The following is a 27,708-nucleotide window of genomic DNA, read 5'->3' on the forward strand; positions in this document are numbered from 1 at the left end:
GATAATGCTGTGGTTTTGTGCTTTTTCTCATTTGGTTGTGTGGCGGGCCTGTTTACGAGGCTCGCTCTTCGCTCCTTCCACCCGCAGTGGCTATAGATTTAGGCTCCCCCCGCCAGCCACATAGAAACCACACACAGAACCCTGTGTTCCATTGTACTGCCAGTGGCTTGAGGGAAGGAGCCAAGCAGTGGTGGGAGGGGAGAATATCTTGCTCACCCTTCATTTGCAAAGAAGGGGGAACGCCTTGAAATATACAGTGCAACACGCTCACCATTTCTTACAGATATAATATATACACGCTCAGTATAAAAGTAGGGATAATTCAGTTCAGCTTGTATCTAGAAGGAAGCTTGCTTAATTTGCACTCTTCCATACAATACACAAACACACTGAAACACGCTTGAAATTTTTCACTTCTGTGCAGGGCTCTTTTTTATTCTTCCAGGGGGAATTCACCGCAATTTTGCAGTGTAGTCCTCCAGCCAAATTAATGTGTGCAAAAATGCATATACTGGGGTGAAGCGTGTGTGTGTGTTTGTGTGTGTGTGTGTATATATATATATGATTTTCTAATACAGTGGTACCTCGCAAGACGAAAAACGCGCAAGACGAAAGAGTTTTCCGTTTTTTGAGTCGTTCCGTAAGACGAATTTCCCTATGGGCTTGCTTCACAAGATGAAATGTCTTGCGAGTTCTTGCGAGTTTGTTTCCTTTTTCTTAAAGCCCCTAAGCCGCTAAGCCGTTAATAGCCGCTAAGCTGCTAATAGCCGCTAAGCCGTTAATAGCCGCTAAGCCGCTAATAGCCGTGCTTCGCAAGACGAAAAAACCGCAAGACGAAGAGAGTCGCGGAACGGATTAATTTCGTCTTGCGAGGCACCACTGTAGCACATTGTGAGACCTGCATGTATATAAATAATCCACAGCAAATCTACATTATCCATGTTTGCTTACTTAATTTGGCACAGTTATCCAACTTCTGCCAGCAATGAGAAGGGGCAAGGTATTTGGCAGATTAGGATAAACCTACCTAGACTCTTGGTGGAGCCATATGGTCTATAAACTTGTTTCTGGAAAACAAAAACCCTGAAAAGTAAGATTCTCTCATGCTACTAGATTCTGAGGTTACGTGGCGCATGAGTACCGTTGCTTTTGGTGGCTTGTTTTGGTCCTGTTGTTTACATATGTGCTACCTTCTCTTGAGAGTGTGGGCGATTGTTGAGATCAGGTTAATGGAAATAACGTGAAATGCACAAAATAGTGGTTTTTTTAAAAAAAGCAAAAACCACTGAAAAAACATTCCTCAAAATTGAATGCTTTAACATTATTATTTTATTTTTAAATACTGATGTTTTTAAAGTTTAGAAGGTTTTGATTTACAAAAAACAAAACAAAGAAAGGTCCCATCAAGCAGAAACTGGCGAATTTCTCACACTTTGGCACCATTTATTGTATAGATAGCAACCCTCAAAGAGGGATGCATAAACTGGAAATGTTTGTTTATTTATTTTATTTTATTTTTTATTTAATTTCTATACCGCCCTATACCCAAAGGTCTCAGGATGGTTCACAAAAAATATCAAATACATAAAATAAAAACAAAACCAACAACCCAATAACCCCCCCCCCCAAAAGAGCCAGTATTTTTTTTAAAAGGGTATAGGATGTAGATCAAGTCAGGCAAAGGCCTGGTTGAAAAGGAACATTTTTGCCTGGCGCCTAAAGGCAGTGAAGGCAAAAGCGAAGTCACCAGGCAAACTTCCCTGGGGAGAGCATTCCACAGCCGGGAGCCACTGCAGAGAAGGCCCGCCCTCGTGTTATTTCAAAGACATATATTTAAAATGATTGAAGCAACAATCCTATTCATTGTCTACCAGAAAAGCTGCATTGTGTTTGTGTGTGTGTGTGTGTGTGTGTGTGTGATTTAATTACTTCATTTAAAACTCCTTAGGATTGCTTTCCTCCCCCCACCCCTCGTTAATTTATCTGTCACTGAGTACAGAATATATCTTCACTGGCATGTTTAACTGTATAGATTTTAATATGGCTGTAAAGATTTAGGGCTCACGTGCCATTGGGTTTCTGCAGGTACTCTGGTGACTGCTGCTTCTACTCACAGAAGAGCCATTGAAATGAAATAACATGACTAACTTGGGTCCAATAATTTCGGTGCGTCTACTCTAAGTAGAACTTAGTTGGAGATTTGACCCTCTGGTGGTGGTTGTGTTTAAATGCTTGCTGTTGAACATCACATTTGAATAATAACAATAATAATAACAAGGAGATTTTGAAATGTATCCGTCGGTTAACAAAGTAGCTGAGATTGGCAGAATTTAAAATGTGTGCCCAACTTCATTCACATTTGGAAGTAACCAATTCAACTGAAGAGACTTGGAGGTGCATATTTTTCATATGCATTAAAAAAATGTGTTACCCACCCCACGTCTTTGGCAAGGGACAAGTTATAGTATTTAATATCCCATTAACAAATTTTATACAACCCCCATATTTTTATTAACAGATTAAGGTATTTCCCCACAGCACTTTGCAAAAATTAAAAAGGGCTTCTAAAATCCCATTGAAACAACAAAATATGGGATTTTTTATATATTGCCAAGACAAAATTTATCATAGAATAGCTTGCAGGTTTTGTGATTCATCCCCCACCCCCAAACAGGAAAATAATGTTTCAAACTGCTTCTAGTACAAATCATATTTTTTTAAAAAAATGTGTTGGTGCCAATATGTATAGAATGTGTTGAGTGGTGTAGACATTGGCCCCTATACCAGCAGATTTTTCACTGGAGGAAGCAAGCTTCCCTTGATCTTCCTGACAATAGTAAAAACACTCATTATTATTATTATTATTATTATTATTATTATTATTATTATTATTCATCCTTATTAAATCGAACTTTCTGCAATTTCTCTTTCACTCTTCTCAGGCCCACACACCATTCCCTTTATGAAAATCTCTTGCAAATGGCTTCTTTGGTTTGCTTAAATTTTCTGCAGCGGTGCAAGAAATCAGGAGTGTGAAACGCAAAAGCGTCTTCTGCCGTGGCCGCCTATTTTAACACTTTTCTATATTCCACCTCCCTGCTCCTGTTCTTGCAACTAGCTCTTTGTTAGTTGTAGCATTTGCGTCGCATACATCTGGGAGTTGCGTAACTTCACTCAGTTACCGTAGGTTCATAGAAAAGAGATCTTTGGCTTAGGAGGCTCAAAAATCAGAGGAGGGAACAGTGCCGGATTTACGTATAAGCTAAAGAAGCTATAGCTTAGGGCCCCACTCTCTTGCCCCCCCCCAAAAAAAATTATGAGTCTTTGTAAATTGTGTTTCTAAAGGAACTTTTATTATTGCCAAATGCCAGTGTGTTTGCATTATTAAGTTTGTTGTGAATAAAAAATCATTTTAAGTTTGAGCTTAATGATTATTTGTATTTCACTATTAATATACTTCTTAATTGTATTTCAGCTCAACATTTACTTTGATAAAATACATATTTTGTTATGTGCAAATGGCTTTCTGTTAGGTCCATAAATGACCATATAGCATATATTCAACACAAAAAATAGCGACAATTTGTTGTTGACAGAGGACAGCTGGACATATAAAGGGCCCCATTACCTTCAGTAGCTTAGGGCCTCGTCAAACCTAAATCTGGCCCTGGGAGGGAAGGAAGGGATCTGGTGTGAAAATTTAAAATTGAAAGTACAAACCGAACTAAAAAGAAAGAGGAGACTGCAGTATTTCTTTTTACGTTTGCAGTGCTTACATTTTTATATTGCTGTGTGCTGGGGCTCCTGTATACTTGTGTCCCATATGATACGTACAGACCTCACTGTTTTAATCCTAAAAGTGTGGAGAGACTGTGGCTTTTCGTGAGACGGGAGGGGGAAAGGAGGAAAATGCATTTTGCGCGCGCTCAGAGGTGTGCTTCACACGTCACATATTAGAGAGCTGATGTTTTGTTTTGGAATGAAAAATCACACAGTGCCTGCCTTTGAACAAAGCTCTACTTTCGCGAACCGATCCTGCTAACATAACTTGCACTGGGGAAGCAAGATTCTGTGCAGGGATCAAGACACCGCAAATGTTCAGAAGCTACAGCATGCAGCCACACAATTTACGCATGCACGCACACACACACACATTCCTTAATGCGCTTCCCCCATGCAGTTTCCATTTGTGATGTTTTGTGAGCTGCACAGAGCTTTTTATCAACAGCTGGTAATAGTCGGGAGCAGGGCCAGAGTTAGGTTTGATGTGGCCCTAAGCCACTGAAGGTAATGGAGCCCTTTATATGTCCAGCTATCCTTTGTCAACAACAAATTGTCGCTGTTTTTTGTTGTTGAATGTATGCTATATGGTAATTTATGGACCTAATAGGTATCTAAAGCCATTTGCACCTGTTGACATGCAACCAGTCCATGCAGAATGATGTTGTTGTTGTTTAGTTGTGTCTGACTCTTCGTGACCCCATGGACCAGAGCATGCCAGGTCTTCCACTGTCTTCCACTGCCTCCTGCAGTTTGGTCAAACTCATGCTGGTAGCTTCGAGAACACTGTCCAACCATCTCGCCCTCTGTCGTCCCCTTCTCCTTGTGCCCTCCATCGTTCCCAACACCAGGGTCTTTTCCAGGGAGTCTTCTCTTCTCATGAGGTGGCCAAAGTATTGGAGCCTCAGCTTCACGATCTGTCCTTCCAGTGAGCACTCAGGGCTGATTTCCTTCAGAATGGAGAGGTTTGATCTTCTTGCAGTCCATGGGACTCTCAAGAGTCTCCTCCAGCACCATAATTCAAAAGCATCAATTCTTTGGCGATCAGCCTTCTTTTTTATTTTGGAAATATACATCCAATTTTCCCCCCTTTAATTTGTTTTGGGGCCCCAACAGAGTGGGGCCCTAAGCTATAGCTTGTTTAGCTTATACATAAAACCAGCACTGTGTGCAGCCACACATTCCCTAATGCGCTTCCCCCATGCAGTTTCCATGTGCGTTGTTTTGTGAGCTGCACAGAGCTTTTATCAAGAGCTGGTAATAGTCGGAAGGTTAAAGGCACAAGCATAAGCAGGAAGCCCCTGCTTCACCTCGCATTTCACATGCGAACTTGCTGAGTGGCCTTAAGTGAGCTGTTATCTCACATCTTTCCACCGCCTCCTCCTGCCTGTAACATTTAATACGGGGATTAATAATACCAGCCTTCTTAACAGAGCTGTGAGTAAGGTTTGCTGAGAGCAACATCTGTGAAATGGGCTGAGTACTTGGGCATTGGGCAAGCAGCCCCCTCTGTGCCCATGGGCTCTCTGGATCGGGGCTCTGAAATGCAAAAGTTTGTGGTTTTGTCAGTTTCTAGGCGGACTTTAGTTTAACCAAGCTTGTAGCTAAGACCACACACACACACACACACACACACACACACACACACACAGATAAATATAAATCTTCAGGGCTGATTCCTGCTGGTTGCAGGTGGAGCTATGAAACCACAGCTGCATCACTTCCAACCCCTAAATATGCCTCTAGTGTTAAAAGCTTCTCCCCCTGCCCACCCACTGTGACCATGAGGGCTAGAAACATATATATATATATATATATATATATATATATATATATATATATATAAAAAGAAACAGGCTTCTATCATTTAATAATAATAGCTACTTTTAAAAGGATTAATGTTAGATTAAAAAAACAACCTTTGATTAATGTCTAGCCCCAAAGGAGAAGCAAAGACTCTGTAATAAATTGTTTGATGAAACCATTGCCTCTTATGAAGGAAATGTGTTATATGCAGGGGACTTTAATGGGATTATAACCCCAAAGTTGGACATAAGACATTAAAACTGGAAACAGTGAAAGTACTCAAAGCTTCTTTAAGGAGATCCCAAACTTTGCATCTGACCGATGAATGGCGTTTTATAAATACATATCTAATAAAAAAATCACATTGTTCAATAGCAGACCAAGCAAAAACACAAGTTTACTTTTTGAAATTCTCCTTTATCTGCTTTATTTAGCTGATGAGCTACTATCAGATACAGGAATTCAAAGCATTTCTGATAATGTGCCAAGATGTTTAACTTGGGAAGGAAGAACAGCGTGTTTAAGCCTCAGAGTTGGAGGTTAACTATATTCATATTACAAAATTCGAGAATTGTACAGACAATACAGAATAATCTGCAAGAATTTTTTTCCAACATAATGTCACTAGTGAAATAAGTTGGAAAATAATTTGGAATATGGCAAAAGCTTTTGCACGAGGTTTGTTAATAAATACGTCAAGTTACAATATTTGCAGAAACAGCGCACCACATTAAATAAATAGCTGTTTGAGAAAATAAGAAATTAGGAACAGCAACACAGGGTTGTGATGTCAGATAGTATTTATGCAGAACTTGTGAAATACAGAAATATGTTAGAACTGTGAAATGTTCATGAAGCAGGGAAAAAAGCCTTTAATTTTACTCAAATATTTTGAGAAAGGACGGAAAGCTGATAATCTGTTAGCATGTACACTAGTAGAGCAAGTAAAAAAAAAGCCCTGATTCCACTTGTATTTTTAAAAGAACATAGAATATCTAAAAATATTGAAGAAACAATTAAATTATTTTAAACCTTTAAAAAAAAGACTATACCCATCAATACAACCTCAAGAAAAAATAAAAATAAAAAATCCAACATTTACTAAAGAGGAGAAACTGATTTTGATTGCTGATTTCAGCACTCAGTTAATATATGACACTGTAAGTTCCCTTAAAAATAATAAAATGCCTGATCTGGATGGATTGCCTCCAGAATGTCATAAATTTCTCCAAGATATATTGATAGGACCATTAAATAACTTATTTGAAGAACGTAGAACAATTAAAGGTTTAACAAAGCCTTGGAAAAATACAAAAAGCAACATTGATTCACAAGAAAGGAAATATCCAATGTTACCTTCATCTTGCAGACCAGCGTCCTTGTTAAATCAATATTATAAAAATTCTTGCTACAGCATATACGTGGAGTTTAAATAAAGTTATAACTAGATATATTCATCTGGACAGGTTTTATTACAGGCTGTTTACTATCTGGTAATACAAGAGCGTTGAACTTAATCATTGAAAGATGTCAGAATAAAATTGAAACAGCTTTGTTTTCACTGATGCTGAAAAAGCATTTGATTGTACAGAATAAGTTTTAATTTATTTACAAGTATAACAAAACTTAAGTAAACAACAATAATATGGTAGTATAAATTAGATATTGGTAAACCATTTCAGGATTATGTTAAAACTATCTGCAGTCATCCACGTGATGTTTTATGCATAAAGCAATCAGTACTCAAATTATTTTCAGGTAAGCAGAGGAACAAGATAGTGTTGCCCCTTATCAGCCTTACTTTTTGTAATATGTATTGAACCTTTATTGGCCCTGTTCAGATCAGTAGAAGATGTGGATGGGGTTAATGTTGAATCTACAAATCACAAAATCTGAATGCTTCTTGCCAGTGCTCCACCCCCCCCCCCAAAAAAATGTTTAGGGGTACTTTCATTATCCTACTCATATTGAAATACAGTGGTACCTCGGGTTACATACTCTTCAGGTTACATACGCTTCAGGTTACAGACTCCGCTAACCCAGAAATAGTGCTTCAGGTTAAGAACTTTGCTTGAGGATGAGAACAGAAATCTTGCTCCGGCGGCGCGGCGGCAGCAGGAGGTCCCATTAGCTAAACTGGTGCTTCAGGTTAAGAACAGTTTCAGGTTAAGAACAGACCTCTGGAACAAATTAAGTACTTAACCCGAGGTACCACTGTACTGCCTGTCAGAAAGGCCAAACTTAGATACATAAAATGTTTAGAGGTATGCGTCCCTCCAGAAAACAGCACTGCTTCTTGCCAGTCCATACAAAATATCCAAAGGTGCAGCATTTAATGTCCTGGGGACAGCAGATAAATTGTTTTATCCATCACAGTCAGTCGTTCCCAGGGATGAATATAGTTCAAGCCAAACTGTTCTAGATAGCCATAGCTGCAAGGGTGCTTTGGGGAGTTTAAGACCAGTTTCATTTGTTTATGGAATAAATGGCCACCGTACTATATTTTTTTTAAATTTAAATCACTTTTAAGTGATGAGTTGTTTTCCCAGTTACCAAACATCTGTGTACCACGAGCCCTTGTAAGACATTCCAGATTTGAGCTGTAGATAACAAGAATAGACAATAAATCCTCAGTCTTTGTATCTGCATTTAGACCTTCAAAGAGGGACAATAATCACAACTGGGGTGAGAAATCCATGGGCTCCTGAATTATTGTGGGTGCAGCCAAGCCATCGATCTGAAAATGCCTGTTGCGACAACGCAACCAAAAGCGATAACAAGTCCCTTAGTTTCCATCAGTATTATGATTGGACCATAGGCAGTATATGGACAAGCGAAACTGGCATCTAGTACCACCTGTGAACCACTTTTAAGGTACTTTTTCTAATATATGCAGAGATGGATTTTGCCAGGGCCAAGATCCATCATTTTGTCTCATCTATTTCTTGCCCTAAATCTGTTTCCCAAACCCTTTTCAGTCCAGTCAGGGCCCCTGTTTGGTTGCTAACTAATGCCTTATATATAAAAAGAAGGCTTTTGCTGGTATAACAAAAGGATATCATCTTCAAACCCTCAAGCTATGTCATCGTGTCATAGTCTTAGAGGGCATGTAATTTAAACCAATTTCTGAACATGAATGGGGATGGGATTTTACTCGGGAATCAGCACAAACTCTTTTTGTTAACATACAAAAAAATCAATACGAACTGCTCTATCAATGGTACATGACTCTACAAAGATTGAGTAAAATTCACATTATCTGTGATAGAAAGTGTTAAGAGATGTGTACATTTGAAAGCAGATATTAGGGTTGTCCTACATCTGGAGGTCCCTGGACATATCAGTCGTCATCAGTGTCTGGGCAGAAATCAGTACAGTACAGTGGTGCCTCGCAAGACGAAATTAATCCGTTCCTTGAGTCTCTTCGTCTAGCGGTTTTTTCGTCTTGCGAAGCAACCCTATTAGCGGCTTAGCGGATTAGCGCTATTAAAGGCTTAGCGGCTATTAAAGGCTTAGCGGATTAGCGGCTAAAAGGCTATTAGCGGCTTAGCGGATTAGAAAAGGGGGGGGAAGCGGGGGGAAATCGGAACACTCGCAAGACGTTTTCGTCTTGCAAAGCAAGCCCATAGGGAAAATCGTCTTGCGAAGCAGCTCAAAAATGGAAAACCCTTTCGTCTAGTGGGTTTTCCGTCTTGCGAGGCATTCGTCTTGCGGGGCACCACTGTATCTGGGGAAATGGCAGTCCATCTTGGCAATACCATTTTTGCTCAACAACTTTTCTGAACAGATTTTTCACTGTTTGAAATATGGCAACCCTAGCAGATCTGGAACATATTTGGTGGACCTTTCCGTTGATTAAAATCTTATGGGGAGAGGTAGTAAAGATATTATTGTATTTAGACCCAGAAATAAAACATAAAGAGTTAATGGGGAATTTAATAGTAACTTTTTGCGTGCTTGTTGCATCATCATCATCATTTATTATTTATACCCCGCCCATCTGGCTGGGTTTTCCCAGCCACTCTGAGCAGCTTCCAGCAGAATATTAAAATACAATGATTTAATGGGAAAAATAGGTCACCACCCACAGTGAAAGAATGTTTAGCACAAATTTGGAAGGTTGCCATTCAAGGTATAAGCTTAAGGACCTGATTAGAGAGAGAGAGAGAGAAGCCAGACAAGAAAGATGAAGTTTTAAAGATAAATGGAAATTCCTTATTGAGTATAAATGTAAGTATGGACAAATATAAAAGCATTTTACTATGCAGAAAAGCTAAGTATAAATATAATTATACAGTGGTGCCCTGCAAGACGAATGCCTTGCAAGACGGAAAACCCGCTAGACGAAAGGGTTTTCCGTTTTTGAGCTGCTTCGCAAGACAATTTTCCCTATGGGCTTGCTTTGCAAGACGAAAACGTCTTGCGAGTGTTCCGATTTTTTTTTGCTTCCCCCCCTTTTTCCAAGCCGCTAAGCTGCTAATAGCCTTTTAGCCGCTAACCCGCTAAGCCTTTAATAGCCGCTAAACCGCTAATAGCCGCTAAACCGCTAATAGCGCTAAGCCGCTAATAGGGTTGCTTCGCAAGACGAAAAAACCGCTAGACGAAGAGACTCGCGGAACGGATTAATTTCGTCTTGCGAGGCACCATTGTACTAAGTTAGTTATTGGTATGAGCTTTCATGTGCATGCACACTTCTTCAGATACACCTATTTGAACTTAGTTGGTCTCTAAGGTGCTACTGGAAGGAAGTTTTTTAATTTTGTTTTGACTACGCCAGACCAACTATAATTATACTGTATTTCTTGTTCATATGTATTTTGCTATATTGTGGATTTTTTAATTTATATGTATATATGGGATCTAGTAAAGTTTGTTTTCTTAAAAAAAACCACACACACACCAATAAAACAGTTAAAGAATAGTTGCGGGGGGGCGGGACTCCCACAGTCATTGAACAAATGCTTCAATGCTGCTGCCCCACAAATGTGTAATTTATTTTGGACGCCTATGAACCCACAATTGTGTGAGTGGGAGGTGGCATATAAATAAAAATGTGGAGATCCAGGTTGCGAGAAGGAAGAGTGGTGAGCTTTAAAGCTGGCCATCTTGGTATCTTTAGATGCTCTAAATGTGCATCTTGGATTGTAGCCACAGAGGTGATTCTAGGCGGGACACTTCACCATCGTAGAAGCAGACATACCTTCTCTGGCAATAGGATACATCCTCTGTGAGCACACTCCGTGGTGCTTGTCAGGCTCTGACAGTCGTTCATAACCAGATCTTTCGGGACATTTCATTTCATCTCCTATCACAAGCCCTCAACGAAAGCTTCCAAATGTCAGGGGAAACATCCGCACCCCTCGAAGGGGAATTCGCTGTCCCTCTTCACTCGGGAGAAGAAAGAAAAGAGAACACAATAGAATTTTCTTTTGGCAGAATTGAATAATTCCTCCCCCTGCCCCTTTGAGGAGCCTTGAAGAGACAATTGGCGACAAATCCATGGGAAGGGGATAGCTGTCTGGTACAGTTAAGTGCACCCCATCTCCCATGTCCTGCCCCCCCTTGTCAGAGCCATTCAGTTTAACTCGATGGCTTTCTCTGTGCAAGATGTCCACGTGGTGACGTGCCTTTGGTAACCTCATCAGACAGGTTCTCCATTCTCATAAGCGTACTCAATATGTTATTTCAAGGTGACATAGAAGTTCAGGGCAAGACCTGACTTCTTCTTCTTCTTTTCTAAAGGCTTGATGGTTTTGTCAGGGCGTTGATGGGCAGTGAGTGGGTCATCCCCTAAAGGCAGGAAGTGTTTCCACAACATCTCATGGTTCAAGACAGTATTGTGATCGTAGGGCTGGACTTTTGCAGCCTTCTCTTATCTGCCGTACCTGAAGCTATTCTCTCACTGAGGGTCCTCATTTCTGGCTAGACTGAAGTTCAGAATTGGGGACTGAGAATTCTCTGGGAATAACACTGACTGCTCGCAAAGGATATGGCTTTGTCAGTGGTGGCACCCTAATTATGAAATGCCTGGCACCTTTGTTAAGATTCTTTTTTTTTGTGCCAGGTGGAAACCTTTCTGTTTGGTTGTCCTTGGCCTTTTGGAATTGTGTTTCTGCAAGGGTTTAAGTGCTGCTAGTGCTGTTTTATAAGCCGGAGATTTACTAGATTGGTTTTTAATGTGTTTAACTGTACTCTATGAATTCTCCGAGGGCTCTGTGGACTGGGTGGGCCAACAAATGCTCTAAATAAAGATGTGTGAAAAGGAACCGGGGGTGAGGGTTGAGGGAGAGAAGTAATGTGTGTTCACATTACTGTTTCGGAGTGCAGCGAAGTTGGGTTTCCCCATGGTGTGTTACACAGCCCTTTCCCCTTTAGCTGTTCACACCAGTATGGCTTCGTTAGTGTCAGATTAATTTCTTCTTCTTGTGCGACCTTTCGCAGGAGCAAATGCTTACGAACAACTAGAGAACCCGTGCAAAATTTGCACAGACCTCTGGTTTGTTTTCCTTGTGTGCACCATTCTTCGGATGCAACCCTGTAGTTTGGATCAAAAGTGTATTTGGGATATCTTGCTAGTGATTACAAAGCATGCATTGAGAATAAAGCTGTGACCATGACCAGGAGTGCTAACTTGGCCCTGTGATTGTGGGTGCCTGGGGCCATGGGTGCCATGCAGCGTGCATGTCCCTGGCACTGAAATTTGTGGGTGCCTGGCTCCTTCATGGGGAATTTTGTGTGTGCTCAAGGGAGTTGGCACCTATGGCTATGACTGATGCTGTGAGCCTACCATCAGATCATGCCCTGGCAAGCGGGTCAGGGAGTGGGGAATTGGAAACCACCTGAATGCAGTGGCAGTTCTCCTCCATCTCCTTCGAGTGAGCATGATGTTCCCTGCAGCTTCTTCCCGCACTGGTCCAGTAGTTTAATAGAGGAAGGAACCAGGTGGGTGAGCCAAGATACCTGGTTCCTTTACACATAAAGGTTGTAAGCTGATGTTGATGTAGAACAGGGTTTCCCAAACTTGGGTCTCCGGCTGGTTTTGGATTACAGCTCCCATCATCCCTAGCTCGCAGGACCAGTGGTCAGGGATGTTGGGAATTGCAGTCTAAAAACAGCTGGAGACCCAAGTTTGGGAAACCCAGTTGTAGGAAGCAACCACATAATGACCTAGTTGCCACAAAGAGCAGCTAAAGTGGTTAAACTTGTTTGTGGAATATACCCCTTTGAACATGTGAAGTTACTTCTACCGAGCTATTGCTCTGTTTATTTCATGGGGTGGGGAGAACTGTGCCCTTCCAAAAGTTGCTGGACCACAACTCCCATCATTCCTGGCTCCAGCTGATAGGAGGTGACTCCCAACATCTGGAGGCCCATAGGTTTCCCAAGCCAGTTTTTAGCTCTATGTTGTCTCCTTCCGGCTGGCAGCTGCTTTCCAAGATCTCCAGCCCAGATGCCTTTCCCTATACTGTTGCCTGAGATCCTTTTACCTGAAGGTGGTGCAGATTAAAATCCAGTGCCTTTTGCATGCAAAGCAGGTGGGAAACCACTGAGCTATGGCCCCTGAAAAATGTAGGTAAAGAATTACATGGTTGAATGCTCCTGCATTTGAAGGGGGGGAAGGTTAGTGAAATGTCTCATCCTGTCTTCCTGGCACTGAAACAGCCATTCAGAAGCCAGACAAGGAGTGCAGTAAGTGGTGTTGCTACCACTGCCATGGCAACAGCAGCATTGGATCGTGGGGGAGGGGGCATTCACGCACTGGCAGAGGGTGGTCAGCAGCACCAGGCTGAGGGGTCCCTGAAGACTTGGTGCCAGCCCTGACTATGGGCCCAGCTCCTAGTTTAGTGGATCACTGCTAGATTGATTTGTTTTACTGTGGCGTTCATATCCGGAAGCTTGGCTTGCAGGAGGAAGGTTAGGAAGGGTGGCTATTCTGCATTCGCTTTCTGCCAGTGGTGACCCACTGAAGATCACAACAGATGGCAAAGGTTGCCTCCAAAGTGGTTGTGTAAATCTCGCCCATCTCCCACCCTCCAAAGGAAGTGCCTCTTATTGCAGAGGCTGCTGTTTATATGCCTTCAGGGCTTTCCCCCTCTTTTGTCAGGGTAAACCTGGCCCTTGCCTACACGGAGCTGACCGAGGAGTTGTGTCGCCTGAGGAACCTGAGTTCTCTCCAAAGCCAGATTCTCCGGACGCTTGTGCAAGAGCAGGCCCTCAATGGTGGTGAGTGGGGCATGGGGGAGGGAAAAGACAGGGGAGGCACTCCACCTGGGCCTACCTTTGAAGGTGACCTGGAAACTACAACTAATCCAGAATGTGGCAGCTAGACTGGTAATTGGGAGTGGCCGCTGAGATCATATAACACTGCTTCTGAAAGACCTGTATTGGCTCCCGGTACATTTCTGAGACCAATTCAAAGTGTTGGTGCTGACCTTTAAAGTCCTAAACGGTTTCAGCCCAGTATACCTGAAGGGGTGTCTCCACTCCCATCATTCTGCCCGGACACTGAGGTCCAGCTTCAAGGGCCTTCTGGCAGTTCCCTCACTGAGAGAAGTGAGGTTGCAGGGAACCAGGCAGAGGGTCTTCTTGGTAGTGGCACCCACCCTGTGGAACACCCTCCCACCAGATGCGAAGGAAATAAACAACTCTCTGACTTTTAGGAAACATCTGAAGGCAGCCCTGTTTAGGGAAGTTTTTAACGTTTGATGTTTTATCGTGTTTTTAATATTCTGTTGGGAGCCGCCCAGAGTGGCTAGGGAAACAAAGCCAGATGGGCAGGGTTTAAATAATAAATTATGATAATATTATTATTATAAGTACTTCTTGGCACAGCGCATAGGCAAATGATGGCTATGCTCCACCTCCGCAGTTGAAGGCAGTTGGAACTGGAAACCACGGGAGGGGAGAATGCTCTTGTCCTCCTGGTTCCTCATTTCCCACAGGCTGCCCCCCTTGAGAACAGATGGACCACTGGCCAGGATGCAGCAGGCTCTTCTTATGATCTTAAGTGACCTCTTTCTGGTACAAATCAGACGAATGGTGCTGGAGGTGTTTTGCTGGCTGGTTTTGCAGACAGCTATTTGGGGGAGTGGGGAGTGCATCCTCTACTGCTTCTCAGTTTCGAGGCAGGATCCTTCTCTGACTTGCTCCTGCTCTGTTCCAGGTCAGCGGCACTCTCCCCATTCGCAGCGCCATTCCCCCGCTCAGCAGCGCCGATCTCCGGGTCCTCAGTGCTCGTCTCCAGCGCAGCAAGGGAGATCATCTTCTGTCCCTCAATGCCAGTCTCCGGGCCTGCAGAGACGGTCGCCAGCGCCGCCCCCTTGCCAGTCCCCCGCGCATCAGCGCCGTTCCCCAGCGCCGCCCCCTTGCCAGTCCCCCGCCTCGCAGCGCCGTTCACCTGCCCCGCTGCCTGCCCAGCCTCCTGCTCCGCAGCGCTGCTCGCCGGGCCCAAATTGCTCCTCCCCCGCCATCACCTCGCAGCACAGGTCGCCGGGTGGCGAGAGGAGCATCGTGGATCTGGCCTACTCCAAACCCTTGAGCCACCACATCAAGGCGAGCTTCCAGGGTCGCCGGAGCTACTCGGAGGTGAGCGATGCGGCTATGTACCAGCAGAACCGCTCCCTCTGGCTGCAGCCGGAAGCTTCCACCTTACCAAAGCACCGTCCCTACGGCGAAGTTTACGCCAGAGACGCCTTCGAGGAGCACTTGCGCTTTGAGAAGCAGTCCTCGGACGAAGACGACTGGGCCCTTCCAAGCCCCCCCAGCCCTGAAGCCGGGGGCATCCGCTGCGCCTCCTTCTGTGCAGGGTTCCCTATCCCCGACACCTCCACACACCGGACTGATGCCTCGTACTCCAGGGCTGAGCATGCCCAGTCCTGGCCTTCAATCAATGTAAGCAGCACCCAGTGAAGTTTGTATTCCATCATTCCAGTTCAAATGCACCATCTGGTCTCATGGAAGATCATCCACACAGATATTCGTATATTGCTTATTTTATTTATAAATTAAGTTTTGTTTTTGTTTTAAAAAATATTTTCAGGGGTTTTTATAATGACTATTTGAATAGGGAAAAGACTTGAGTCCCCATCAGCACCATACATTTAAAGCAGTATTATATCACTTTTTTAAACAGTCACAGTTCACCACAGAGAATCCTGGGAGCTGTAGTTTGTTAAGGATGTTGGGAGTTGTTTGGAGACCCCTATTCCCCTCACAGAGCTACTACAGTTCCCAGAGTCCCCTGGGAAGAGGGACTGGTTTTTAAATTGCTCTGGGGGTTAAAATGGTACTCTTCGGCTTTAAGGGGGCTTAATACTGTAAATGGGTTGGTGAAATATCGCAAATGGATGTTAGCAGCAGTGGTGGGTGTGCTTTAACATACTGGAATTTCCCCGGAAAGAATATATCCAGATTAACTGGGAAAATACAATGTATTGTATTTTGATGACAAGAACGTCGTGTGTGAGCACAGCATTAGTTCGTGTGGTTGAGTGTATAGCCACATCACCTCTGTAGCAAGAGGGGTGGGGAGCCATTTTCAGTATTCCATTCTGGACAGCCTTCTGAAGACCACATGTCAGGGGTGGGCGGAGCCACAGGCAGAAGTGGGCGGAGCAACAGATGCAGATTCTGCCATTGTACAGGAGAGTAGTTTCCATTCACATTCCCAGATACCTCTCTATCCTCCATCCAGAGACGCAAGAGGATGTATTCGAGCCAATCAAAAGCATTTGCCATTGGGTGCAGGGCTAGTGAGGCATGTGGCCTGTGGAGTGGGGGTTTATGGTTAGGGAGAATTCTGAGGGCCATATAGAGAAACCTGGAGGGCCACATTTGGCTCCTGGACAGAGGTTCCCCTCCCCTACTACAGCACTCCCCTTGTTTTAATATTCCATTTTGTAGGAGGGGGGTAGGGTTTGGGGATGTTTCTCCAGCACTTCATCACTTATGAGGAGTAGGTCATCCAGTTGCCTGGGAGAATCAAGAGGTTTTGGGTCCTCCTGGAGGAGAAGCCAATGAATCGTTTTCTTCATCAATTGGAATGAGCATGATATGATGCCTAGGTTGTGTGCAAGTCTTCCAGTTTTGTTTTATTTTAATTGAAGGGAAGGCGTTGGCTGGAGGCCCATCTGACGTGCACCACCTAATTTTAACAGTGGGTGTGGAGGACAAGTGGTTGCTTCAGGTTAAAGGAAATTATATTACACTGATAATTGCGTTAAGAATTAACAGAAGCAAAACCAACAGCAAATTGGAAAATACCAGAGGGGGAATGCGAAAGAGGCCCTTGTGTTGGAGCATCCTAAGTCTTCTGGAGTAATGAAACATTAAGATATCAAACGTATTTTCATTCTGTATTTTTATTCCCAACTTGTCTTGAGTGCAGGTGCTCTGGTTCTCAAAAGTCATTCATAAATGTAAACTTTTGATCTGAACTCACAGGTAGTTGCTGCTATATAGAAACACACCATTTAAATGAATACGTTGTTTACAATTTTATACCTGCAGTCAATATAGCAAGCAATATATGATGCTACCATATTATTCTTATTATTTACTCCCACTGGGCTGTGCAGAGGATTCTAAAAATCACTGTTCAATGAGCTGTACATCCCCTGTGGGAGTTTCCCAGATACATCCCCATGTGCTTTCCCTGCCGCGCTGCACTGTTCCTTTTCTGTGACAGAGGCCGATCAGTTTCTGCAACCAAAGAGTTTCCCTCACACTCTTTGTGACCAGCCAAACCCTTCCACAGAGCCACTGCTGATCAGGCACATAATAGGAAGGATCCAGCTTTTTATCCTCCAGAACACTTAAGAGATCTACTTTGAACAAGCAATTAATTTTCTTAGATTTGTTTGTTTTAAAATGATGTCTTCTCTCATTTACTTCCTTCCCCGACCTGTATCCTTTAGTTGCTGATGGAGACGGTGGACTCTGACATCCGAAGCTGCCCTCTCTGCCAGGTGGCCTTTCCCATCGGTTACCCAGATGACGCTTTGATAAAACACATTGATTCACACCTGGAGAACAGTAAGATCTGAGGCCTGCACACCTGCCACGCCCTTCCTCTTCCGGCTTCCTTAGTGAGACCCGTCCACCTCACTCACCAGGCCCCCCTCCCACCCACCCAACTTGGATGCTGCATGAAAAATGGTGGTGCAACAGGGGCTCGCTCTAAAATACCTCCAAGTCTCCAGTAGACTGAACCGGAAGAAGAGTTTTGCCTCTCCCTCTCCCTCTTCTCTGCCTTGGTTTCTAAAGTGGGTTTCCTCTTCCTCCTGCTCTTGAAGAGCAGGGCCTGCAATATTTCTCCAATGCTTGAACCAGTCGTGGAGGTTGTGGGGATAGGAGGCGAGTAATGCGCTTGGGCCAGGCTTAGCAGACAGAGCATGCCGCCGCCGCTCTCCATCTGAACGCTCAGAACCGAGGGCAGAGGATGACTCTTTATCTACGTGGTTCTGGTTTGGGTGTCTCTGGAAGATCTCAGGGTAGGAGAAATCTCTCGGGGTTGTGTGTGTGTTTTTTGGGGTGGGGCAGGGGAAATGGGCTGAGGAACTCTTGGTCTTGCTGAGGTGACAGCCTGGCACTCAGGTGAAAGAAATCGGAAGGTTTCGTTTTTGTGCCCCTCCCGCGAGCAGGAAAGTCCCAAGTGGGTCCAGTCTCCCTGCCTTTTCTGCTACTAAGGAGGACGTTCAGGTCTCACTCCTTGTTGACCATTAATTATCAGACACAGAAAGCCTTGGCCACCAACTGCTGGTTCAAGTGTCTTGGTCTTTTACATTAAAAGCCCACTTTAACGATGCTGCTGAGAAATAGAGCCAACTTCCAGAGGTGTAGCATGGATGTTCTTATGTTATTGCACTGGACATTAAAACACACGGAAGCTTTTTTCTTTCTTTGTCTTTTCCACAAAAGGAGCTGCTCCTCTCCTCCTCCTTGCTGGTCTCTTGTGAGTTGGCACTAGAGGAAATGTGCACTGCTGACTTGAGTCGAGCTCCAGAAAGCATCCCCACGTGACTGTCTGTGTTCTCTTTTGGCGACTGTTCTTCCACCTTTCTCATGAAACAACTTCTCACCTTGCTTTGGGTAGTTAGTTCCAGTATAACAAGAAGTGTACTTGCCACATTCTGCGTCACTGTTCTCCTGCAATGACAGCATGTTGACACTGTTTTTGACAACTGCATAAATGTAAACACCCTTCTCATATTCTAACATCCACTGTTTCTCTCTCTCTCTCTCTCTCTCTCTCTCTCTCTCTCTCTCTCTCTCTCTCTCTGGCCTTACTGAGCATATCTTTCTCTGTACTGATCTAAAACAATTGGCATGTTTCGGTTCTTCTATCGCTTCCGGTCATAAGGTGCCTCCGTATTGTGAGAAGTGTCTCCTTGAACAGCCTGTCCATGCATCAGGCTTTGGTAAGACAAAACAAAACAAAAAGATCTGTATGGGACTTCTTCTCTTGAGGCAACTGTCTTCCTATCACCCCGTTCTTTACTAGCCAATGTATGTGCTGAGATTTATAGCCTGCCTTATCCCAAGGGCTCAGAATGCGCAGTGGCAGACAGGGATGGGTCTTTGTGGCTCACTGTCCAATCCATGTGGGAACTAAGAGGAGAATAGAATTTTTTAAAATGAAATGTGCAATAGAAAGGTTTCGTTTTTTTTTTTTTTAAAAAAGCTCCTTTATTCCCTCTCCCTTATTCCCAGAAAACTATTAGCAGTCCACCCCAGTTCGTTTTTTCAAAGACTTCAGTCCATCACAAACATACCATTTTCCTCTTCTTCCTCTTCCCCGTCCACACTATGATCTGTCACAATTGGCAATTCCTCCTTAGCATTATATCCATCCTTTTATTGAGCTCCTCTTCTAGATGTGGTGGCAACAGACCCATGTCTTCAAAGGTGAGTTGCTGCCAAGCCACTGCCAAGTGTGGGGTGGACAGGGGATTTCAAGTGAGGAGGTAGGTGGGCTGCAGGAGAAGAGGTAAGCCCTTTTTTTGCCCTGTGCTTCCCTTCTGTTCCCCCTCTCCCTGGCCACATGCACCCACACCATTTTGGTTCACATTTGGAGCTGGCCTTCTGACATGGTCAGGCCGCATGCTGAACGAGAACATACCCACCTCCTTTGTCAACGCAGTCAGTGTTCTTGGATGCCAATGCAGCCCTGCACTCCTCACTGTCCTCTGCCCCTCCCACCCCAGGACAGTTATGGGACTCTCTAGGTCAAGCTGCTTGATTGAGGGTTCCCCCAAAAGCTGGAACCAACCTCGCCCCCCTGAGATGCATTTAAAGGGGCGAGGGGAGACAGAACAACTGTTGACTAGCATTCATGGATATCAGTCCTTGTGCGCTTGCAAGCCAAGTTATTGGTCTGATTCCCAGACCATCATTTCCTGCCTGTCCCAAATAGAGGGAAAGCTCAGTTGGCTAGAGTGTGGTGCTGATGATGCCAAGGTTGCAGGTTTGATTCCCATATGGGACAACTGCGTATTCCTGAATTCCTGATGATCCTCAGGGTCCCTCCCAACTCTGCAATTCTATGATTCTATGAAAGGTGTTTCATTGGAAGCTGAACCCCATGGACAGTCTTCAGACCCTTTGTCCGCCCCCCTTCAGTCTCCTCAAAGTCTCAGGGGCTGAACCCTTCTCTGCTTCCCTCTTGTAAGTAGCAGTGCAGAGGGGCGTTTGGGGTGTTCATTACAATGATGCCTGCACAGGAGAACTTCCAGTAAGCCTGGTCTATCAGTCTCCCACTCTGCTGCCCTTTAATGGTGCCCCAAATCAACCTGAGGCAAGTCTCTCGCTGTTCTCATGGTGTGGGCTGCCTCTGCTTCAGCCAGAGCAAGCCCACACTGTGCAATTTAGGGGAGTTTTTAATCATGTTTTATTGTGTTTTTAATATTCTGTTGGGAGCCCCCAGAGTGGCTGTGGAAACCCAGTTAGATGAGTGGGGTATTATTATTATTATTATTATTATTATTATTATTAGCCATGCATCTCCCACATACTCTTATAACGAAGGGCTCTTATACCCATCACAGCTTCCACACGGAGACCCCACGTTTTTAATTTTTGGGGGTGAGTTGTTGCTGCAAAACGGATCAGTTCAAAGCTCAGGCAGTGCTATTGATGCCTCTGCAAATGGTCCCAATTCACAAAGGCTCTGGGTAGCATGGAGAAATGTTGTGGGCCATTGCACTCTCAGGCACAACTCACTCAATGGGGGTCTTTAAAGGGACTTCTGCTTGACAGTCATGTTGTGTGGACCTTCCCTTAACATAGAACCTGAAAATTAGCCACGGAAAAAACCTTCATCCACACAAATCACATTATTTCACAGATTATTTGGGGATTTTTTGAGTAGGAAGAGAGCCACATTCTGTGGAACAAGGCTGAAAATGCATCTCTTCCAACTTGTAACCTTTCTTCCATTTCTCTATGTGAAATCTACCTCAGAGTTTATGAGAAGCAGGAATGATAATCAAGCAAAAAAAAGGGGGGGAGCTGTTGGATGATGGGAAGGTGTTTTTTTTATTATTCTTCCTTTCTGTAGCCTGCCATAACCTAAGGGCTCAAATATTACCCAGATATTTTCCTTTGCCCTAAAGCTTCACAATCTTAAAAAAAAAACCCAAAACGGAACCAAAAAACTCAAGCAGCAATGGTAAAAGGGGGCAGCAATGCCCATGAATATATGAAAGTAATTCGCTACCAAGAACCTTCATGCCTGTTAGCATAGAGTGGTGGCTAAGCTGCTGAACTGCAACCCAGAAGGTCCTTACTTCAAATCTCATCTTTGCTATGGACTCGTTAAGTAGCCTTAGGTAAGGCCAAAGAAAATCCATTCTCATTGTGTCCATGAACACCCCACCCTACTGATCCTCTGAGAAATGCACAGGGAATTGTTTTAGAAGAATATAAACATGAGGCTGACAAAGAGTATTCCTGTTTCTCTATTAGGCACTACTATTATGCACCATGGTTCATTCTGCAAGTCTGTTTGACAATATCTCCCACATAAAAGTTATGTCTTTGGCCCTACAGACCATTGTAAGTGCACAGTTGAGGTGTGGTAGTCACACGGCCACCATCATATACCCCCTAGGGTACCAAAATAAACTCCTGGTTCTGTTTGTACAATTGGTAGCTTGAGCTAGAGGTTAGATCTATCAGTGACTTGGCCATGATAGGTAAGCGATACTTCCATGCTCAGAAGTATCACTTCAGAAGTGGTTTACCACGAATACCACGTCCTGAGGGGACAAGCAGTGAGAGAGGACTGTTGGTCCCCATCCCCCCCAAAAGGAAAGTGTCCTGTAAGGGACATTTGCAGATGGTTGCCACTTTCTGAGAGGGATTCAACTGCAAACCTGCAAACTCAAGTGAAGCGATGGGGAAATGTGTCGAGAAGTATGGGATAATAGTTGCTTGATGCACTATCATATAACTGCCCTACAAACAGGTCAGAATGAGTGGTCAATAAACAGCTGATGGCTTATAGCCTCCCTGCAATCAAACCAGGAAGAATGCTCAAGAAATGGGTCGTGTGGAAGTGATCCTGGACTAGGGAGGTCTTAGCAGTGCTTAGATTGATCTTTGGGGCAGGTTTTCATCTTAGCATGATGTGTTGACCTTTAAACATAGTATCATCATCGTGGTCCCTTCCTTGTTCTCACAATGGGCATGGTTAAAGTATGGGTGACTCATTCCACACACTTCACAGTGCATGTTTATGCGAGTGTCCTTCCAGCCTCCTTGTTTGTTTTATGTCTTTTGTTCCATATCAATTTAACGCAGATACCAATTGCTAATACAGATTAGAATCTCCACTCCAAATGCCTTTTGAAAGTGTAGCCCTTCGCTTGCCACTATTTATAATGCTGCTTACAAAACAAATATAAAGTTGGGTAAGTGTGTTAAGGAGTAACTGATTCATGTTAAGTGCTCTTGTGAACAAGCTCCCCAATTGCTGTAGCTTATGACCCCCTCATCTTTCTACTTAGTATTTTTTTTCCTTAGAAGAAATGCATTATTTGTTACGTCACTTGTTAGTCAGGAAATAGACATCTCTGCTCTAGCCCCCATCTCTCCAGCTTGATTGCCTCAAATGTGAAGATGCAAGGAAGGCCGCCTTAGATACTTGGCTGTGGAAAACCCTCGGGAGAGAGATTGGTCTGTCTGTATTGTTCCCATCCCTTTCTTTGGTGTGCGTGTGTGTTTTTTCCTTCTGAAGAGACTCTGTGCTCTGTGGTTCAGAATAACTCCAATAAAAGTTGCCAATTGGTGAACATTTTCATTCATGGCTGTGTGTTTCTTGGGTTGGCAGTGGAATGTAGGAAGCTGGCTTACATAAAGCCAAACCTCTAGTCATTCTACCTCAGTTTTGTCTATTGCACCAGTGTTCCTAAGCCTTGGGTCCCTAGATGTTGGACTACAAGTCCTGTCATCCACAGCCAGTCAGGGATAACGAGACTTGTAGTCTGACAATACTAGGATGCAAGGCTGAAGAACACTAACAGCAGGTCTCCAAGGTTTCAGGTGTCCCCCCCCATACACACCTTTTTCAGCACACCCAATTCCGCCACCTTTCCCCCCACTTTTCCATTTCTCCCCAAACTTCTTTTTTCCTCAACCCTTTTGTACTTGTACAACCTTCCTGCAAGCTTGGTGATATCGCCATCATTTGTGGGTGCTACTGTTTCAGCTTCATGATGTAGAAAAGAAATCAATGTTTGTGCCAGGTAAATTTCTCTGTGGAGAGCATTCCTCGCCCAGGGTGCCTCGATTGACAAGTTCCTGTCTCCCACCTAACTTCAGAAAGGGGGGGGGGAGCGTTTCAGGTGAAGAATGCAGACTTCTGTGGAAGAAGACAGTCCTCGAAGTATTGCTCCGTTATGCTCAAGGATACCTAATACATATCAAATCTGGAGCAGCACTGGCCCAAGACGCTTTGGTGATGGGAAATCCATGCAGCACGCTCTCCCACTCATTAATAAGTGTCACAGTCCTGTGGGAAATTCTCCTGCACAGGTCTTATTGAAATGAACAATATCTGTGCAAGAGAAAGGCTTCTGGGTTCCTCTTCCTTTCAGTGGGGCTTGTGTACAGGTGGGGATGGGCAAAAAAACTCAATTTGGCTGGAAAGCACAATTCAGAGTGTGAATTCTGAAGGATGGCTGCGTTTTGGCTAGCGTATTGTTTTGGAACGTGCAAATCAGGCAGGTTCACCCTCAGGTGTTAACAGAATAACATTTCTCCCCCCATATACACAGGTGACCTCAGTCGTTTTTGCCCATTTGTCTCCCAGTCTGCTGTCCTGAATAGCTCAGCAGGTCCACTCCTTGAGGAAGCCATATCCTCTTGACATGTGACAGTACCACCTTTGCCCTCATGAGTTTGTAACACGTATGTGGGGAGTTCTTTGGCTTCTGATCTCTGAGGTAACCATCTCTGGTAACAAAATGGGGCCCCAGCAATAAGCAGCACTTCTGAGGTTTAGGAAGTTAATAATACATATACCCACAAAACCTCCCTTGTTAGTTTCAAGCACTGTTTCTAAAAGTTCAAAAGAAGACTTGAGGTTTTGATGAAAATCAGAAGAATGGCATGGGGAGGGGGTGATTTTTTTAAAAAACTTAAACTTATGGCCAACTTGCAGCCAATTCAAGGCCAGCAAAAACAACAACAACAACATCTTCACACAATGTATAATTAAATTAGGGACTTCACTAGCACATCGTGTGCTTATGAATGCCGTAACTTCATGACACATCTTTGGGAAGAAGTTCTCTTCCCCGCCTCTCCCTTATTTTGGTCTTGACCGTTTGGTCTTTAATCACGGTGCTGCCCCCTCTGATCTAGAGCAATTGTACAAAGCTGTTGGGAAGATGGGTCACTAGCTTAGACAATGCAAAAAGAAAAGTGAAAGAAACAGCACAATCCCACACATGGTTCTATTCAGAAGTAAGTTCTGCTGTGAACAATGGACTGTTGTTGTTGGTATCTTGAGAAGGGTGGGAGTGGCTGGAGATGGCATATGACCTGAGGGGACTCTCAGGCCAAATATGTTTGGAGGGCCACATTTGGTTCCTGGGCCTGAGGAATCCACTAGTTATATTAAGCCAGACCATTGGTCCCATCTAGTTCCATACTGGTAACACTGGTTGTGGCTCTCCAGGGTTTCAGGCAGGGGACATTCCCACACCTACGTGGAGATGCTGGGATTGAAACCTGGGACTTTCTGCATGCAAAGCAGGGACTCTTGCAGTGACTTTCCCCTGGTCCATATGCAATGTGGGAGAAAAAAGCAACTGAGCTCAGCGAAAGAGTGGGGTATGCATTTCCTTAAACGACCTCATGATTGAATTACTGCAATGTACCGGTACTCTAAATGTGGCTAACTCTTGGGGTTGGTCCAGGAGCTAAAGCTGATGAAGAATATGGCAGCTAGGTTGCTTGTGGGGGCAAACTACCACCAGCATCCTGCTTACTGGATTTGAACCAACCGCTAATCTGCTTCCAGGCCATGTTCAAGGTGTTGGTACTGTAAGATATAAGTACAGTGGTACCTCGGTAACCCAGAAATAGTACCTTGGGTTAAGAACTTTGCTTCAGGATGAGAACATAAATTGTGGGGCGGCAGCGGGAGGCTCCATTAGCTAAAGTGGCACCTCAGGTTAAGAACAGTTTCAGGTTAAGAACGGACCTCCAGAACGAATTAAGTTCTTAACCCGAGGTACCACTGTACTAACATGTAAATCTCTATACAGCTCAGGACCAGTAGGTAGTTGTGGCCTGCAAGAAAGTTTCTCTCGCAAGTTTGAAAGATCTCAGAAGCCCACTCTACAGCTGCTTGGAGCAGGGCTTTTATCATGGCTGCCCCTGTTCTGTGGAATAGCATTCCTGACAAGATATACGAAGTGCCTACTATCTGCACTTTCCAGAAACAATTGGAGGCATTTTGTTCTGGATAAATGTGGTTGCTCACCGCAAGTGCCCACTTGTTAGGGTCTTAGTATTGCACCAAATGTATTTGTTGTTTTTCTTTTTAAAATTATCTTACATGTACTTTGTTTTCAGGCGGTGGTTTAGAAGGCGATTAATAAAGCAATAATTAATTCATTATAAATTCAAATAATAAATTGATCACAGTCTAAACTGCAAGCAACATTAATAAGTCGCTCAAGTCACACGTTTGCATTTGTATCTATTTGCGCAAATCTTGATAACTGGCTGTACACAACAGGACAATTCCTCACAAACTCTTCTGTTGTCGAAATAGCATCTGTTATTTTCATAATGATAAAAACATGCATAAACATTACAGAACTAATGCAGCGTATCGGAGCCAATGAGGTGCATCACATCATCTCGTCTACCCTCTGAATTTCCTAGTTCTGCTGAAAGTCTTTGCTTCCCCTTTTAGACTGTCCTATTTCTTATTACCCCACCCCAAATGTGTGTGCGCGCGCAGAGAGAGAGAGAAAACATTTTGTTCTAAGATTACCAGCATGTGAAAACTACCACAGTAAATCTGAAACAAAACTGTCAGAATACTGGGTCATTTTGCAACGGGGCTGCGTAACACCCCCCCCCCCCCAGGCAAACAAAAAGGCTATACAGTACCCATAATGCCTTCCCAGAGCAAAAGGGTTAAGAATGTAAGAAGAGCCTTGCAGCTGGATCAGGCCAAAGGCCTGTCCAGTCTGGCATCTTTTCCCCCAGCCAGATAGTAATGGAAAGCTAGCAAGAATGACATTATTTCTGCATCACAGGGGGTTGGACTAGATGATCCTTGGGGTCCCTTCCAACTCTGTGATTCTATGAAGGGCAATAGCATTACAGACTGGGGTCCCTCCAACTTCTACCTGGAGATGCCAAGGATTGAACCTTGGACCTTCTGCAGGAAGAACAGTTCTCTACCACTGAGCCCTTGATAACTGTACCTTCCACAAATGTGTCTCTTCCCCCTGTAAATCCATCTAGGCCAGTGGTTCCTAGTTGGGGGTCTGCAGACACCAGGGAGTCCATTTAACCCACCCAAGGAGTCCATGGCACCATCCACATAACAAAAGCTACCATAGAGATATCAAAAGTAGGGAGGTCCATGGCTTGGCTTTGTGGGGAAAACGGGGTCTGCAGTACTTAGATAACTGAGAACCACTGAACTTGGCTAAAGGCCATCACTAGTTGAGTCTGAGACACAGAGAAGAGGAAAAATTCAAACTGGGGACTCGCTGATTCATAGCGTTTATAGTCTCTTCATGGCTATACTGCACCACCTAGATAAACTTGTGGCTTTTAACAACTAATATAATCTGAATTGCAAAACTATCTTGGTCTGATTGTTGCCAGAACTCAACATGAACACCTCCCTTGTTCTCTCATAATGGCAATGGAGCCCACCTGAGAGGTGCCAGAACTGAGTTCAGGCAGAAAAAAAGCCCTAGATACACAAGCTTGTTAAAGCAAATAAATAAATACAAGGGAGTAAGCCCCCACAGACCACTGTAAGACTTATTTCTAAGTAAACGTGAGCAGGAGTTTACAATACTGTATAGAAACACAACACATATTTTAAAAGGGGTGTTTGTGACTCAACGGCATGCCAATATGAAGTATATTTTGTCTATTTCCAGAAGTTTAAAAAACTTTATACTAGGTATCTGAGGTGGCACTTCAGCAGAATATCACACGCTTTCTCAGTGCTAGGTCGAGCATATCTTTCTGCTGTATTTTTGGGGGCAGGGGGGGATTTTTGCCTTCTAGGCTTATAGCACCAGGCACTTAACTATTAATAAAAACTTGATGCTGGTTGTGGTATTCGGATAGTCCCCCAACAGCCGGAATTCACAAGGTTATTTTGAAGGAAGGTGAAGACAGGTGACCCCACCTAGGCCTGAAGTCACCACCCCCCAACCAGGCCTCAAAACTGTCCAAAATTCCTTTGTCTTCTAAAAATCCAAAACAGCTTTTCTCACAAGATGCTGTGACAAGGGCAAACCGTTACTTTTAAAGGCTAATGAATAGGCTCTGTCATTGCCAAGAATACTCAGGCCTGAGAACTGAAGCTTATCTCATTCTAGTTGCAACATCTTGGACATGCAAGGCTTCTCACCC

At 44.0% G+C, this 27,708-nt stretch overlaps 1 protein-coding gene across 3 annotated transcripts in view; it reads left to right on the forward strand.

The window, feature by feature from the left end:
- Window positions 1-22,889, forward strand: part of TBKBP1 (TBK1 binding protein 1) — a 64,901-nt gene extending 42,012 nt beyond the window's left edge. For 2 of the 3 annotated variants that reach the window (XM_083469838.1, XM_083469839.1), the window contains exons 8-10: window positions 13,691-13,809; window positions 14,750-15,477; window positions 17,502-22,889. In XM_083469838.1, the coding sequence (XP_083325964.1) occupies window positions 13,691-13,809; window positions 14,750-15,477; window positions 17,502-17,630 (976 nt within the window). In that variant the 3' untranslated portion in view covers window positions 17,631-22,889. The remainder of the gene's footprint in view (window positions 1-13,690; window positions 13,810-14,749; window positions 15,478-17,501) is intronic. The other variant, XR_014518118.1, reaches the window with a different exon arrangement.
- The last annotated feature ends 4,819 nt before the right edge of the window (window positions 22,890-27,708 follow it).

Source organism: Podarcis liolepis, assembly GCF_965112155.1.
Source record: "Podarcis liolepis genome assembly, chromosome: 13".
Lineage (NCBI taxonomy): Eukaryota > Metazoa > Chordata > Lepidosauria > Squamata > Lacertidae > Podarcis > Podarcis liolepis.